A 14,271-nucleotide genomic window follows, 5' to 3' on the forward strand; every position below is an offset into this window, starting at 1 on the left:
GTTGACAGGAAAATGTTTTTTGAAGAGGATGCTGACAAGACAAGGGAGAAATAAGCATAAATTGGATTCAGATATTAGTGATGTGTCCCATGTGGGTAGTGCTTTAGTTTTCAAAGCAGCTCCCCACACATCACTTCATTTAAGTTCGATATTCATCCTGTGATGTGGGTATTACTGTGCTAAGCAAGGAGGCGGGACCTGCCCAAGGTCTGGTACCATGTCACTCACTGACATCTAATGAGGTGTCAGGGCCAGGTCCCTGAAGCCCGTTTTCTTTCTACCTTAGCATGTTTCCTCCCAAGAAGGAACTTTAATGAAGAAGCACTTATGCTCCTGACTCTGATTAAATGCTCTAATATCGTACTGAGGAAGAATGTGAACTCATTTCTTGGGGAGCCTTAAAAATAAGTGCAGTTCTTGCTCAGTCTTGGGTGGTTCTGGTCTTCACCATCCTGAGGGCAAAGGGATGAACGAAAGACCACGGGCAGTCATCAGCTCTGAAGGAGTTTAAGAACACAGCAGCGACAGAACAGTGAGATTTTAATCTCCCACTTTTCGCTATTCCATCAATTTAGAGTTTAGGCAAATGCTGATTTTTATTAGGGCGAATTTTCGTGACAAGAATAAAGATGGGGCAATACCCTAGCTCTTTCAGTTCAATCAGAGTCAAGCCATGCACTAAAATGCACTGAGACAAGGGGGTCTTTATCTGGGATGCATAGACCTCTTGGGATCAGACAAATTCATTAACAGGCTTCAAGGAATTCATGAACTCCGAAATGGCACACAGACGTTTTTGTGTATGTGCATTTTTCTCTGGAGAAAGGATCTATAGCTTATATCCTCAAAAGTGTCTGTGACCCAAAGATGGTTATGAAACCACTGTTTTAAGAGGCCTTTTTGAAACCCTTTAGTGGACTTGAGATGTTGAAAAGGCACAGAGGTGAATCTCGGTGGTCATTTCTTTAAGCTCAAGCATTTCTCATTTCCTGTCAGCATGAGAAAAGCATCAAAGCAGACCTACATGACTTCTCTAACATAAGGTTCACTTTCTGGTTCAGGTATCAAAATTGGCATGGTTGGAATGATCCTTCCTGTGCCTTCTGCACTCTGCACAGAGCAGAGCAACCGTGGTGCGGCAACCTGCGGCAGCCAGTCCCGGGCAAATCTGCAAATCACTGATGGATGACCTAAGTTCCTAAATAAATCACTATCATGTAAAATTAGACCATGATGTGTAGTCTACAAAAGGATCAACTTTTCAGTGTCAGATGTGAGTCTAGAAGCATAATTTTTTCCCTTGGAAACAAAAGATCCAACAGCAATGGATGAAACACAAGCCAAGACCTGTCTTCCTTGAGACCCAGTGGGAAAGAAAAGGAAGGGTCCCTAGGGAGGGAGGGATTACAGGGGTCATCAGGGTTACAGTTTCTTACCTCCCCAAGGACGATGCTGATAGAAAAGAAGTATCTGATTTGGGGTGAGGCAGGGGGAGGGTGTTATAATCCTTCTGCCTATACAAGGGACCCAGAACAAACTGAGTTCCTCTTTATCTGTCAAGGCAGGGCAAGGACAGCACCTATAGTATTAGAGTCATAAAAGGTACTACATTAATACCCTCAGGCCATCTTAAGCAGGCCTCCCAGGGCCTCCTTTGATGACGTCTCCTGGGGGAATGTTCCTGACCCACACTGGGGTGGCCAAGCATTTAGGGGCTAGTTCTTCCAGGTTCCAAAACCCACCTTTCCTTTAAAAATACCTAGCCAAGAGCCAATCACATGCTTACATTTGAAGTCTGAGTACCTACAGTCAAACCGCTCTATTAGAATCACATTGCGTCTGCCATCTTTATTTTTAAGGCTCACAGGCTGCAGTTTACTTTAGGGAAACTGTCTAGCTACCCACAAAGAGAGTCTTGTTACAAGATACCATTTGCTTGTGGGAGCCTGAGGCCCCAGGAAGATATGACTGTAGTGATCCCCTAACAATACATGTGACCAGGGAAGATTTCTTCTATGAAGGCAAGGATGGTTTAACCTTGGAGTGGCTACTGATGAAATATACCACAACAGGTGAAAAGAATAACCATAAAGTCACCATCCATTCCTGGTAAAACTTTTGGTCAAAAAGTTATGGAAGGCTGTTATTTTTTTAATTGTGGTAAAATACACATAACATAATATTTACCATCTTAACCATTTTTAAGTGTGCAGTTCAGTGGTATTAAATACATTCACATTGCTGTGCAACCATCACCACCCCCATGATTCTTTTTATCTTGTAAAACTGAGATTGTACCCATTAAACAATACCTCCTCATTCCCCCCTCCCCTCCGCCCCTGGCAACCACCGTTATACTTTCTGTCTTTGTGGTTTTGACTAATCTAAGTACTTCATATAGGTGGAATCATATAGCATTTGTCTTTTTGTGTCTGGCCTATTTTACTTATCCTAATGTCCTCAAGGTTCATCTGTGTTGTAGCATATTGCAGAATTTCCTTCTTTTTTAAGGCTGGGTAATATTCAAAACTATTTTGTTTAACTGTTAAAGAATATCTGTCTCAAATTAATGGCTAATATTGCATATGATAATAAAATATATGGATATATCTGTTATAGTCAGGAAGAAGATAAGGATGCTTGCTACTTAATATTGTTCTGGAAATTCCAGCCACTATAGTTCCATAAGAAAAGGAAATAAACAGTATAACTCTTGAAAAAAGAAGATAAATGATCTTTATTTGCAAGTAGCATGGTTTTCTTTTTTTTTTTTTTTAAAGATTGGCACCTGGGCTAACAACTGTTGCCAATCTTTTTATTTTCTTTCCTGCTTTATCTCCCCGACCCCCCCGTACACAGTTGTATATCTTAGTTGCACGTCCTTCTAGTTGTAGACCTCAACGTGGCCTGACGAGCGGTGCCATGTCCGTGCCCAGGATCTGAACCCTGGGCTGCTGCAGCAGAGTGCGCGAACTTAACCACTCGGCCACGGAGCCGGCCCCTGGTTTTCTATTCAGACTAAAACACTACTTTGAAGTAAGAGTATATATTTAAAAATTAGCTGTTTTTACAGCTCCACCTTTCCATTTGTGACCTAGATTCCACCCTTTTGCCTATTCAAGGACTTTGTTCTTGCATTTTTCCTTCTTGTCAATTTTTTTCTCTCCTTTCTGGATTATCCCCAACAGCATATGTGACAGTATTTCCCATCTTTAAGATATCCTCCCTCTGACCTCATCATGTGCTTTTCCAGCTACAATCCCATTTCTCTGCTCTCTTTATAGCAAAACTCGTAAAGAGAACTGTCTGTAGCCACTCCCTCAGCCCCTTGTGTGCCATTTTCTCTTTCTCTTTTTATAACCTTTCTTTTTATTATTCTCCTCTAGGCGTTTGATATGTTGGCAAGAGGACTCACATTTGTATGGGTCCCACGCCCGCTTTAGGTGTGCACGCTAGACAGAGCTGTGCCCCACTTCTTCCCTCTTCACTTCGGCCTGTCTGTCAGCTTCACCACTTCACCGACTCCTCCCTGATCCCGTCAAGGTCACATGAGACCTTAGTTGCCTATCGACTGGTCAGTTCTCCGTCCTCCTCTTACTCAACAACTCAGCAGCATTTGACGCAGTGGCCTACTCTCTCCTCGCCAACACTTTCTTCACCTGCCTATTGGGACACCAAAGTCTCCTTGTTTTCCTCCCACATCGCTCATCACTCCTGCTCAGTCTTCTGTGGGTGGGCCCTGGCTCTTTTCCCCTGTGGCCGTGTCTTCTGCTTGGATGACCTCATCCAGGCCCATGACCCCTAACAGCATGTAGGCACTGATGATCCCTGGTGATATATCATGGCCCGCCCCCAGAGTCTAGATTTGTCAGTGCAGATGCCTGCTCAAAGTCTTCACTTCCACGTCTCACAGGCACTTCAAACTTGACCTGTCCGATCTTGATTTTTCTCTCAAACTTGCTCCTCCTCTTGCTTAATGGGACACCTTAACACGCTTTTGTTCAAGCCCCCAAACCACAGTACATCCTTGATCTTTTTCTTTCCCTCACCCCTTTCTTGCATTCAATTTATCAACCTCTCCTGTTGACTGTCTTCAAAATACATCACGGCCTCACCCTGCTGCTACAACCCAAGTCTTCTCCATTGCTCTCAGCTCCTGCCTGGACTGTTGGCAGTGGCCTCCCCCATGGGTCTTCTGCCTTCACCTGTCTTCCTCAGCAGTCTGTTCCTTCACAGCAGCTGGAGTGACATTTTAAAATGTAAATCAGATTGTACCACTCCCCTGCTGACCCTCAGTTGCTTCCTATTACACTTAGAATAAAATTCCATTCTTTCTACCAGTCCACAGGTCCTTAAAGATCTGGTCTCTGAGCGCCCGTCTCACCTTTTCGCGGCCCCTCTCCCTGACTCTGTTTGGCTGCATCTACTTCAGCCTTCCCTAGTCAGCCTCCTGGCCTCTACACAGGTTCCCTGGGCCTCAGGTGGCCTCCTTGATGCACACATGACTTGCTTCATCTCATTATGGGGGTCTGTGCTCAAATGCCACTTCTTCAAAGATGCTTCCCCGATCACCATCCAAATATGTGCCACTCCCCCAGCATGCCTCTGCTCCTACCTTGCTCTGTTTTCTTTGATTACTCACAAGTGTCTGAAATTATTTTTCTATTTATATTTTTATTTATTGTCTGTCTCTCCCCCTAGAATAGAAGCTGTGAAGGCAGCAACTTCATCTGCCTTGTTCTATCTTGTATCCCTTGTGCTCAAAGCAGGGCTGGCCCATAGTAGGTGCTCAGTTAGTGTCTGTTGAATGAATTTTAGCGCTTACCAGTTATAAAACATCCAGGGGGAGGGGGGCCGGCCCCATGGCCGAGTGGATAAGTTCACACACTTCCCTTTGGCAGCCCAGGGTTTCACCGGTTCAAATTCTGGGTGCGGACATGGCACCGCTCAGGAAGCCATGCTGAGGTGGCGTCCCACATGCCACAACTAGAAGGGCCCACAACTCAAAATACACAGCTATGTACCAGGGGCTTTGGGGAGAAAACGGAAAAATAAAATCTTTAAAAAAAACTCCTGGGAAAAAACGGTGTGTTTACGACATTGAGTTATACGTATGTATATAGTGCCTAAACATCAGTAAGTAAAAGATCAGCAACCAAAATGAGGCATCATTTTCTCCTATCTAATCGGAAAAACTAATGTTAGTGATACTGTTAGTGAGAGGACTAGGAAATGGGCCCTCTCTTTTGCCACTGGTGGAAATATAAAATTGTCTAAGCTTTCGTAAGTGGTGAGTCATGGATGATTTTTATCTCAGTTTTTGTGGTTTGCTATGTTTCCCACTTTTTCCCAATAATTACCATCTTTTCCCCAATAATTTTTAAACCAGAAAAATCCCTTAATCTTCCTTTGCCCCCGCCATTTTTTTTTTATTCACCTGGCTGGATCCTTGCACAGCAAACTTGTGAGGCTGATCCCAGGGGCAAGACGCTCTCGTTCTGCTGTTGATCTTCTCCTAAGAATATTTGATCTGAATCTTGTGTCCGATGTCTCTGGAATGATGCAGTCCTGGTCATTGAAAACCTTGTGTGCAGAGTCACTCTTGCTCTCAGGGCCTGGGCTGGTTTGGGGAGCCCATGAGTGCTAAGGTGGGGCCCACCCAGTTTGAGGTGGGGTCCCACAACCCTTCCTGCCAAGACCCAGGTCTCCATAGACAGGGGAAGCCTAACATTTCTTGGCAGATAACACTGCCCGACTCCCTCGCTGCTTGGAAGTGAATTAAAAACAATAACAATCACAGCCACACATGCCTTTCCCTCTGCTGTGTGCAGCTGGACTTCTGGTGCCTGTTTCCCTTAGACACACCCGGGCTCTGTTCTGCCAGTGCCCACGCGGCCAGCCCTCTCGTCTGGGCCCCAGGCCCCCGGAAGGAAGGCCAGCAGCCGAATCATTATTGGCCATTCTTCGGTTTTCCCTTGTTGCTTTCTTTCTGGAGGTGCTTTGGTAATTCGGCATTTCATTTAATTATGTCATTTCTGGGCATGGCAGTTGAGTTCCTGAGCACCCCGTGGCCCACCCTGAACGGTGTTCACCCCGATGTCTAGAGCAAACCAAGGAGCCTGCGCATACTCGGCTCCTAGCTCTCGGCTCTTGCATTGATGTTTTCTCAGCCTCATCCCTCTTAGACCCTGGCCCTCTGACAGTTGGCACAGTAACCTCAAGAGCCTGCCAATAGGCTCTGGATTATTTGGAGTGGCACCGAGAGAGAGATGAGGGTTGGAGCTGGCTCAGGATATCGCTTCCCTAGCGTTTGTGGGCTGAATGGCACACACTTAGAACAACTGCCGATGCTCCCAGTGCAGGAACCTGGGACGCGGTGAGAGGGGCAGATTTTAACTACTTGGTCTTCTGTTGGCTATGCTGTCCCTTCTCCCTTGGGGCTCGGGGGACACGGCAGAGCAGGGGAGCAGTGGAGTACCTGCCTGCTGCTAGGATGGGGAGGCACCCATCATAAGCTCCCCTTCCTGCCTTAAGCACCTGGTGGAGGTCTGATGATGTTTGAAAGATGCCTAATCCGTCTCCATGCCTTTTAGAGAAAGTGCCTGTGGGAGAGGTGGGAGAGAAGAGCTCTCCTAGAATAGGTGTGGTCCTCTGTCAGCCCCTGCCCAGGCTTGAGTCTGGGGGTGACTCAGACTCGGGGTCCCCTGCACTGTCATGGACTGCAGGGGCAGGTGGGGTTGTAGCTTCACTTGTCTCTTTTGCCTAGTCAACCCTGCTTTGCATCAGTTATTCATTTATCTGTACTTCTGTGTTTTCTAGTTCATCTACCCCTCGGGCCTAAGGGGCTCAAAAGAACTCTGCAATTAATCCGGTTTGGACTTAACCATCTTCTTTTATGCTTCTTCTTACAGCTTAAACTTTGGAACAAATATCGAATTTCCAACATTCCATCACTAATATTCCTAGACGCCACCACCGGGAAGGTCGTGTGCAGGAATGGGCTGCTGGTGATCCGTGATGACCCAGAAGGTGAGCCCTTGGCATGTCCATCCCATAGTCCTGTTCCGTCCCCCTGCCCCGACCTCCTCCCCATTGGTAGAGAGCGTCCAAATGAACTACATGTACGTGGGTTTATTTGGCTAGAGGATACTGTCTTGATGAAATTATAGTATTCTCCAGGTCATGGCTCAGATTTTTAAAGGGATTAGAATGTCCTTTCTGGGAGCTTTAATTCATGGGCCAGAGGAGATGGAATCTGAAAAAGGAAGTTCAGCTTTGAGAGCTGAGGAGGCCTTTGAGAAGGAGCTAGATCCAGGATACTGACTTCTAGTGCCTTTTCGACAGCAGCTGTCACCTTGACAATTAGAGGCAGGCTAAGTGGTTTTTGTTTTTCTTTTCTTTATAATAATTCTGTAGCAAAGTCACAGTCTCTGGGTTGCTCTCCCATCCTCAGCGGTGACTGCCCCTCATTTCTTGGTGCTGCCCCCGTCCTGCTGGCCTTGGTCTTGCTGACCGGCCGGGTGGTGGCCACGCAATGAGTAGGCATCTCTGCTCTGATAACCCTGCTCAGTGGCTGTCCATGGTCTGTTCCTTTCCCCCTTGCCCTGGAGTCATAATAGGGTCATGAGATCTTCCCTCCCTCACTTGTTGATCAAATTAGAGAAGTCAACCCTGGTCACAAATTTTCCCAGTAAAAATTTCACATGCTTCAAAGAATTGCCCTCTGTAAAAACCAGAGCATGGCAGAACTAAGTTTTTACCTTCTCATATCTAAACACACACACATACATGCCCCCTACTCTGAAGCTCATTAAAAAGGCAGATTCCCCAGTCCCACCCCCAGGGATTTTTGGATTCAGTTGTTTCAGGGTGGGCTTGGCCATCCGCACTCTTAACCAGTCTGTGCTTCTCCCGTCCCCTGCTCACCCCGGGTGGTTTTGAGGCAGTGGTCCGTGGACCACCCTGGGAGAAAACACTGCTTTGTTGAGCTGGGAGCATATTATTTGCTCTTCCTGCCTGGAGCTTAAGTGTCATCAGAATGTAGACCATCTGGGTTGAGTAGATTTTACTCTTTCCTTTCACTAGACTTAAATTCTCATCTCACTTGGTTCCCTGGGCCCCAAACCAGACCATCTGAAGCAAGATCTCTGGGGGTGGGGCCCAGGAGCATCATATTTTAAAATCCCCAGCTGACTCTACGATGCAGTCAGAATTGACAGCCTCTGAGACTCCAGGGTTGGAATTGAAAAACTCATGGTTAACACCTGAGCAATGATTCCCTACCTTGGCCCATCGTCAGAGTTACCTGGAGAGTCTGTTTTGCTTTGTTTTGGACGTACATCTTCAGCCTTGCTCCCAGATCCCAGGACTCAGCGTGGGACCTGGGCTTCTGTAGTTTTCAAAAGGCCCCAGGGGCTGGGTCCTGTGATCATCCAGGTTCGGGACCCATTGCCTGGAGGGTAGGCAGGCTCTGCCATGGATGAGTCCTGCTTTTATTCCTGGGTTTTAGCTGCAGATCCTACGGATGTGTTAACAAATGCTATTTGATGATGAGGTTGTCATGCCGTGCATCCCTGAGGGTCTTGGGTCAGAGATCACAATGAAGAGTCTTAACAATTCTCTCCCTCTGTTGCCTGTTTCAGGTTTGGAATTCCCTTGGGGACCTAAACCCTTCAGGGAAGTCATTGCAGGGCCCTTGCTTAGAAATAACGGGCAGTCCCTGGAGAGCAGCAGCCTGGAGGGGTCTCACATGGGAGTCTATTTCTCCGCACACTGGGTGAGTGTTTGTCCCTCTTCAGTCCAGACAGAAGGAGCAGTGATGTTCCACCAAGACCAGTTGTGGTTGGCTTCTGGCGGTTCTTGCTTTCTCCTGTGCCTGCTGCATTGTTGGCAAGCCATGAGTGCTTGTTGTTATGAACGATAATAGCAGCAAGAAAATGATGTCTTTGACTGGTCTAAAAGGATAGTCCTCCTAACCTCTTCTGGTGAGACTTCTAACGGACCCTGAGGGGGTTCGTTTCTGCTGCTGCCTGCTGGCACACAGTGTGGGTATGGAGGAGCCGTGCTGGGTGCTCACTATTAGAAGAGGCATTTTTGTTTCTGCCTCTTTTATAAACTGGGTTTTGCTGTACCAATCCTACTTGGGTCTTGCTAACCTGGCCTCTGATGACAAGTGGCTGGGAAATTGGAAAGAGAAGGGACAACGTCACCCTGCAGGATCCCACTCTTGTCTTTCAGTGTCCACCCTGCCGAAGCCTCACGCGGGTCCTGGTGGAATCCTACCGGAAGATCAAGGAGGCAGGCCAGAAATTTGAGATCATCTTTGTTAGTGCAGACAGGTAACGTGTGCTGGGGAGGGTGGCGGTGTAGCTGCCCTTTTCTGCAGGCGGTTAACATGTGTTCCTTTTGCCTTACACTTCTCACTTCTTTAGAGCTTGGAGGTAGGGATTGGGGAAGACATGTCTGGGAATATTGGCAGAGGGACGGATACATTTCATATTTACTCACGTAATTGTCTGCAGTGGAGCCTAGGAAAACCTGTTCTTGCTGTAAATACCTGGGTTATGTCCCAATTCTGGCCTGGATCATTTGAGATTAGGATACATTTGTCTGGTTTGTTCATCTTTTTAGATTGTGATGAAAGGATTCAGAGGGGAAAGGATGGAAAGAAAAGAGTCAGAGACTGATGGAATGTGACACCTCTCTTGGGTGGCTATGCAGTCATTTTTCTTAGCTCTGACCACATACTTTGTCTGGAGGCTATCATAAAAACAAGAAGGGCAGACATTCTTCCTGGAGTCCATCAGGTCCTTTTAGCCTCAATTTCTTCTGCTTCTTGCCCTCTCACTGGCTTTACTCATCACTGACCTTCCTCCATCACAAAACTCCAGCCCCAATTCAAACCGAGCCACCAGGCACTTCTGCCTCTTAAGTTCTTGTTCATAGAAGGGTCTCTGAGATGCCAACACACTGAGGGCGTTTTGTGCACTCTGCATCCTTAACGTCTGCACTTTGCCATGCTCGTTTTCTTGGGCCATGGTCCCACCCTGCTGGTCCCCAGCTCCCATCTCTGCATGTGAGTGGCGGCAAGCTTGAAGGCGTGCCACGTGGAGTGATTGCTTTTTTTTTTTTTTATTAATGTTATGATAGATTACAACCTTGTGAGATTTCAGTTGTACATTATTGTTAGTCATGTTGTGGGTACACCACTTTCCCCTTTGTGCCCTCCCCCCACCCCCCCTTTTCCCTGGTAACCACCAATCAGATCTCCTTGTCAATATATTAACTTCCACCTATGAGTGGAGTCATATAGAGTTCGTCTTTCTCCGACTGGCTTATTGGAGTGATTGCTTTTTTAAAGCTTTAAAAAACAGCAACTTTATTGGAGTATAATTTATTTACAGTAAAATGTGTACATTTTAGTTATGCAGTTCAATGAGTTTTGACCAATGTATGTACCCGTGTAAGTTAAGATATAGAACATTTCCGTCACTCAAAAGACTCCCTCGTGCCTCTTCTTGGTCCGTCTTCACCCCCAAACCCCAGCCCCAGGGGCCCCCCGATCTGCTTTCTATCATTGGATTAGGATTGTCATTCCTGGAGTTTCTTAGACATGGAATCATAGGTTAATGCTTTGCTAAAAGTGTGGTCCATCACTGTTATGTGCACAAATCAGAAGCATCACGGGGAATGCAGTGTCTGTGCACTCTAGGCTCCTTATAAAAGTAAGACCTGTCCGAATGGAATACTCCTCAGCCATAAAAAAAGACAAAATCGTCCCATTTGCAACAACATGGATGGACCTGGAGAGTATTATGTTAAGCGAAATAAGCCAGACAGCGAAAGACAAACACTGTATGATTTCACTCATTTGTGGACGTAAACAAATTTATGGACAAACAGACAGTTTAGTGGTTACCAGGGGGATGGGGATGGGGGTTGGGGGTGGGTACAAAGGGTGAGGGGCACCTTTACATGGTGTCTAACAAATAGTAATGTACAACTGAAATTTCACAATGTTATAAACTATTATGACCACAATAAAAAAAATTTAAAAAAAAAAGGGAAAGGCCTGTCATGTTGAAGAATGAAAAGTTGAGCATAAGTTGAACTGGTGGGACGCAGGCAGGAGGCTGTTGAAATGGCCTGGCGTTGTGCTTTGGCATCCGCCTGCTGTGTGGAGGCCTGTGCTTCTTGGCGTACGCCAGGATGGGCGGCATAGCCCTCCTGTGTCATCTGCCTGGTGCCTGAGGAGCACGTTGGTTAGCGGCCCCGGCATCCGCAGAGCCCTGGGCATAAGCGGATAGAAGGTGGGGAGGACCCAGTGCTGGTGCGTTCGGATGTAACAGAGCCATGTTTCCGCGTGTGTCTCCGTAGGTCAGAGGACTCATTCAAGCAGTACTTTAGTGAGATGCCCTGGCTCGCTGTCCCCTACACCGACGAGGCCCGGCGGTCGCGTCTCAACCGGCTGTATGGAATCCAAGGTAGGCATTCCCCACTCCGTGGGGTCCCTGGAAACCTGCTGTCTGGGCTTACCACCTCTTTGGCTTTGCTTTTAGAGGGAAAAGAGCATCCTTATTTCCATGAATGTTCACGTTCTTCACCATCTTAAAAATTACATGCAGTGAATTTTATGGTATGTAAATTACACCTCATTAAAGCCAGGTTTTTGAAAAAGTACATGTCCAGGTGAGACAGCTAGTTCTCACCACCTGGCCTAGTGAGTTCGGATGCAGTTGGGCCGTGGAGCACATGCTCCCAAACGACTTGGCCAAAACCTTATCCCAAGGGGTCTGCTGTCAGACAGACCTGAGAGTGATCTTTGGTTCCATAGGACTCTGAGCCACGGTTTCCTCATCTGCAAATCGGGCATGAGAAATCTCTGCCACAAGGCATTGTAGGGGCATTAAAGGATAATGTATATAAAGCGCTTCATATGGTTCCTGACGCATATAGTGAGGGCTGAGTGCGTGTTACTTTTTAGGTGAGAAAACAGATTTCCTGAGAGGGTGGAAAACTAAGACTTGGAGTTCTAATCATGGTGTTTTTCAGAAATAATGATTATTAGTGAGGCAAACTGTGCTTTTATTCTTTATTATTTGAATACCTCCTTCCCAGCCTTTCCCCAGCCAGGTGTTCTCTTGGTGAAGCACTTAATTGGTCTGTTAAGAGTTAAACTCATTCCCCTTGTGTCAGTCGTACCAGAGCCTGGTCAGCCCTAAACAGGTACAGCTAATATTTGAGTTCTCAGTGCTCCTGTGTTACAGAGAGTGAAAAAAAGACAAATCCGAGATTTAACCACAGGGGCCAGCCCAGTGGCGCAGTGGTTAAGTTTGCACACTCCATTGTGGTGGCCCTGGGGTCCCCAGGTTGGATCCCGGGTGCAGACCTAGCACTGCTCGTCAAGCCACGTTGCGGTGGCGTCCCACATATAGAGGAAGATGGGCACAGATGTTAGCTCAGGGCCGTTCTTCCTCACACACACAGAGAAGATTTACCCACAAATTCCACAGCTTCCGGGGGAACTCATCAGGTTCTTCACCCTTTTTTCTTCACCATTTAGAGTAAGCATATGGCTTTGTTTAGAGCCGAAGTTTCAAAAAATTAATATTTAATTTGTAATTGGTGCTTCTCCGTTTCAAATGTGCGTAAGAATCGCCTGGGGATCTTGTGAGAGTGCAGGTTGGGCTTCCGTGGGCCTGGGGGGGGCTGAGAAGCCTGCGTTTCCAGCGGGCCCCCAGGCGATGCTGGTGCGGCTGGTCCAGGGACCACACTTTGGGTATTAACAGTCTAGATCTAGGGGCCCTTTGAGAACGTTGGAGGCTCATGCCTCCTATTCCTAAAAATGAACTCCTCCTCCCCACCCCAATGAAAAAACGGCAATCCCCAGTGTAGGGGAGAGAGCAGACTGCTGGTAGGAATGTAAATCAAGACAACCTTTCAGGAGAGCGATTGGCAATCTACATCAGAGGCCTTAAAAATCTACAAAACCTTTAATTTAGCAATCCCGCCTGTAGGACTTCCTGCTTAGGAAATTATCCTCCAGCGCCAGCAAAGGTTGAGCTTCTCTGGAGCAGGTAGGATAGTTTTGTTTTTTTCTTTCATCTTTTGTATACTTTGAATTTCATTGCAGACCACGATTCTTTCTTTGCTTTAGTCTCTAGAAAACCCAGAGCTGGATTTATAACCACCTTCAGCAGTTTTGCAAAAATGCCCATTTCTGTGCACATGCCCTTGACCCTGGCTCCGTTTTTCTCTTTTTTCCTTCCTTGTTTTCCCTTCAGGGGGATATTTTCATCTCTTTTTATTGGATTATATCATGCAGTTTTTAAGCTGCCTCAAATCCTTTTTGGGGAAAAAGATGGAGTAGATTTATATGCACAGGATTGTGTTTCTTGAACTCCTACTAACCACCAAGACTCTGCAGTGAGCTCCGTGGGAGATAAACCAGCAGGGTGGGCTGGTGCTGCCCTTGAGTGGACGAGATGAGATTTACATTGGGAAATAAGTAAAGAGCAGAGTATGATGATGTCTGGAGAAACTAAAAAGTGTTGGTCAAATAAGTGCCATTTCGTACGAGGGCTTAGCAGACTGACACTTGTCCAGAGGGTGGAGCTGGGTGCTGGGCCTCACTCAGCCACTCTGCTCAGTCAGGAGGCCTCTCCACGTAGAGACTTCTTTCCAAGCACGTGTCATCAGTGGAGCAGAATCTTTTCCTCTCCGAGGTAGGGAATTGAGTTGCCCTTTCCTGGATGTGGGGTCCAGCATGATGCAGATATTCCTGGTGGTCAGTGCTAAGGCCGTGGGGTCACCTGAACTTAAATTGCCAAAGGATGGTCTACAGACAACACATAGCCAGCTTGAGGCTGGCAGTGTGTACCCTCCCTGTGTTCTGTGAGATGCTTCTGAGGACCCTTTGGAGGGTGGGTGCCAGCGTCATAAGGAGAGATCATGAGCTCTTCAAGATTCAACACAAGTTTTGGATACACTGCTAAGGCTGGAGGACACCCTTCTGGAGAATGTGGGCAAGGCACAAAAAAATTAAATTGATGGTTTCCTGTCTGCCTGCAGAAAGTGGAGAAGGGAACTCTCCTTCGGATTCTCTAGTTGTCAGCATGTAAATATTACAGCCATAGGAGCTGCGGTTGTTAGGTGTGGCCCAGACAGCCAGAAAGAGGATGACCACAACTGAGGAGGAAGAGAATGGAGAGTTCTCAGAGACGCATTCATTTGGCACAATCCTTAAGGCCCTAGCAGTGTGGGGATGGAAGT

General features: G+C 46.9%; 1 protein-coding gene across 3 annotated transcripts in view; it reads left to right on the forward strand.

Moving 5' to 3' along the window:
- NXN (nucleoredoxin) overlaps window positions 1–14,271 on the forward strand; it is a 138,583-nt gene that overhangs the window by 107,422 nt on the left and 16,890 nt on the right. For all 3 annotated transcript variants that reach the window (XM_023653181.2, XM_023653182.2, XM_023653184.2), the window contains exons 2-5: window positions 6,912–7,029; window positions 8,643–8,776; window positions 9,238–9,338; window positions 11,377–11,483. In XM_023653181.2, coding sequence (XP_023508949.1) covers window positions 6,912–7,029; window positions 8,643–8,776; window positions 9,238–9,338; window positions 11,377–11,483 — 460 coding nt within the window. The remainder of the gene's footprint in view (window positions 1–6,911; window positions 7,030–8,642; window positions 8,777–9,237; window positions 9,339–11,376; window positions 11,484–14,271) is intronic.

Source organism: Equus caballus, chromosome 11 (assembly GCF_041296265.1).
Source record: "Equus caballus isolate H_3958 breed thoroughbred chromosome 11, TB-T2T, whole genome shotgun sequence".
Lineage (NCBI taxonomy): Eukaryota > Metazoa > Chordata > Mammalia > Perissodactyla > Equidae > Equus > Equus caballus.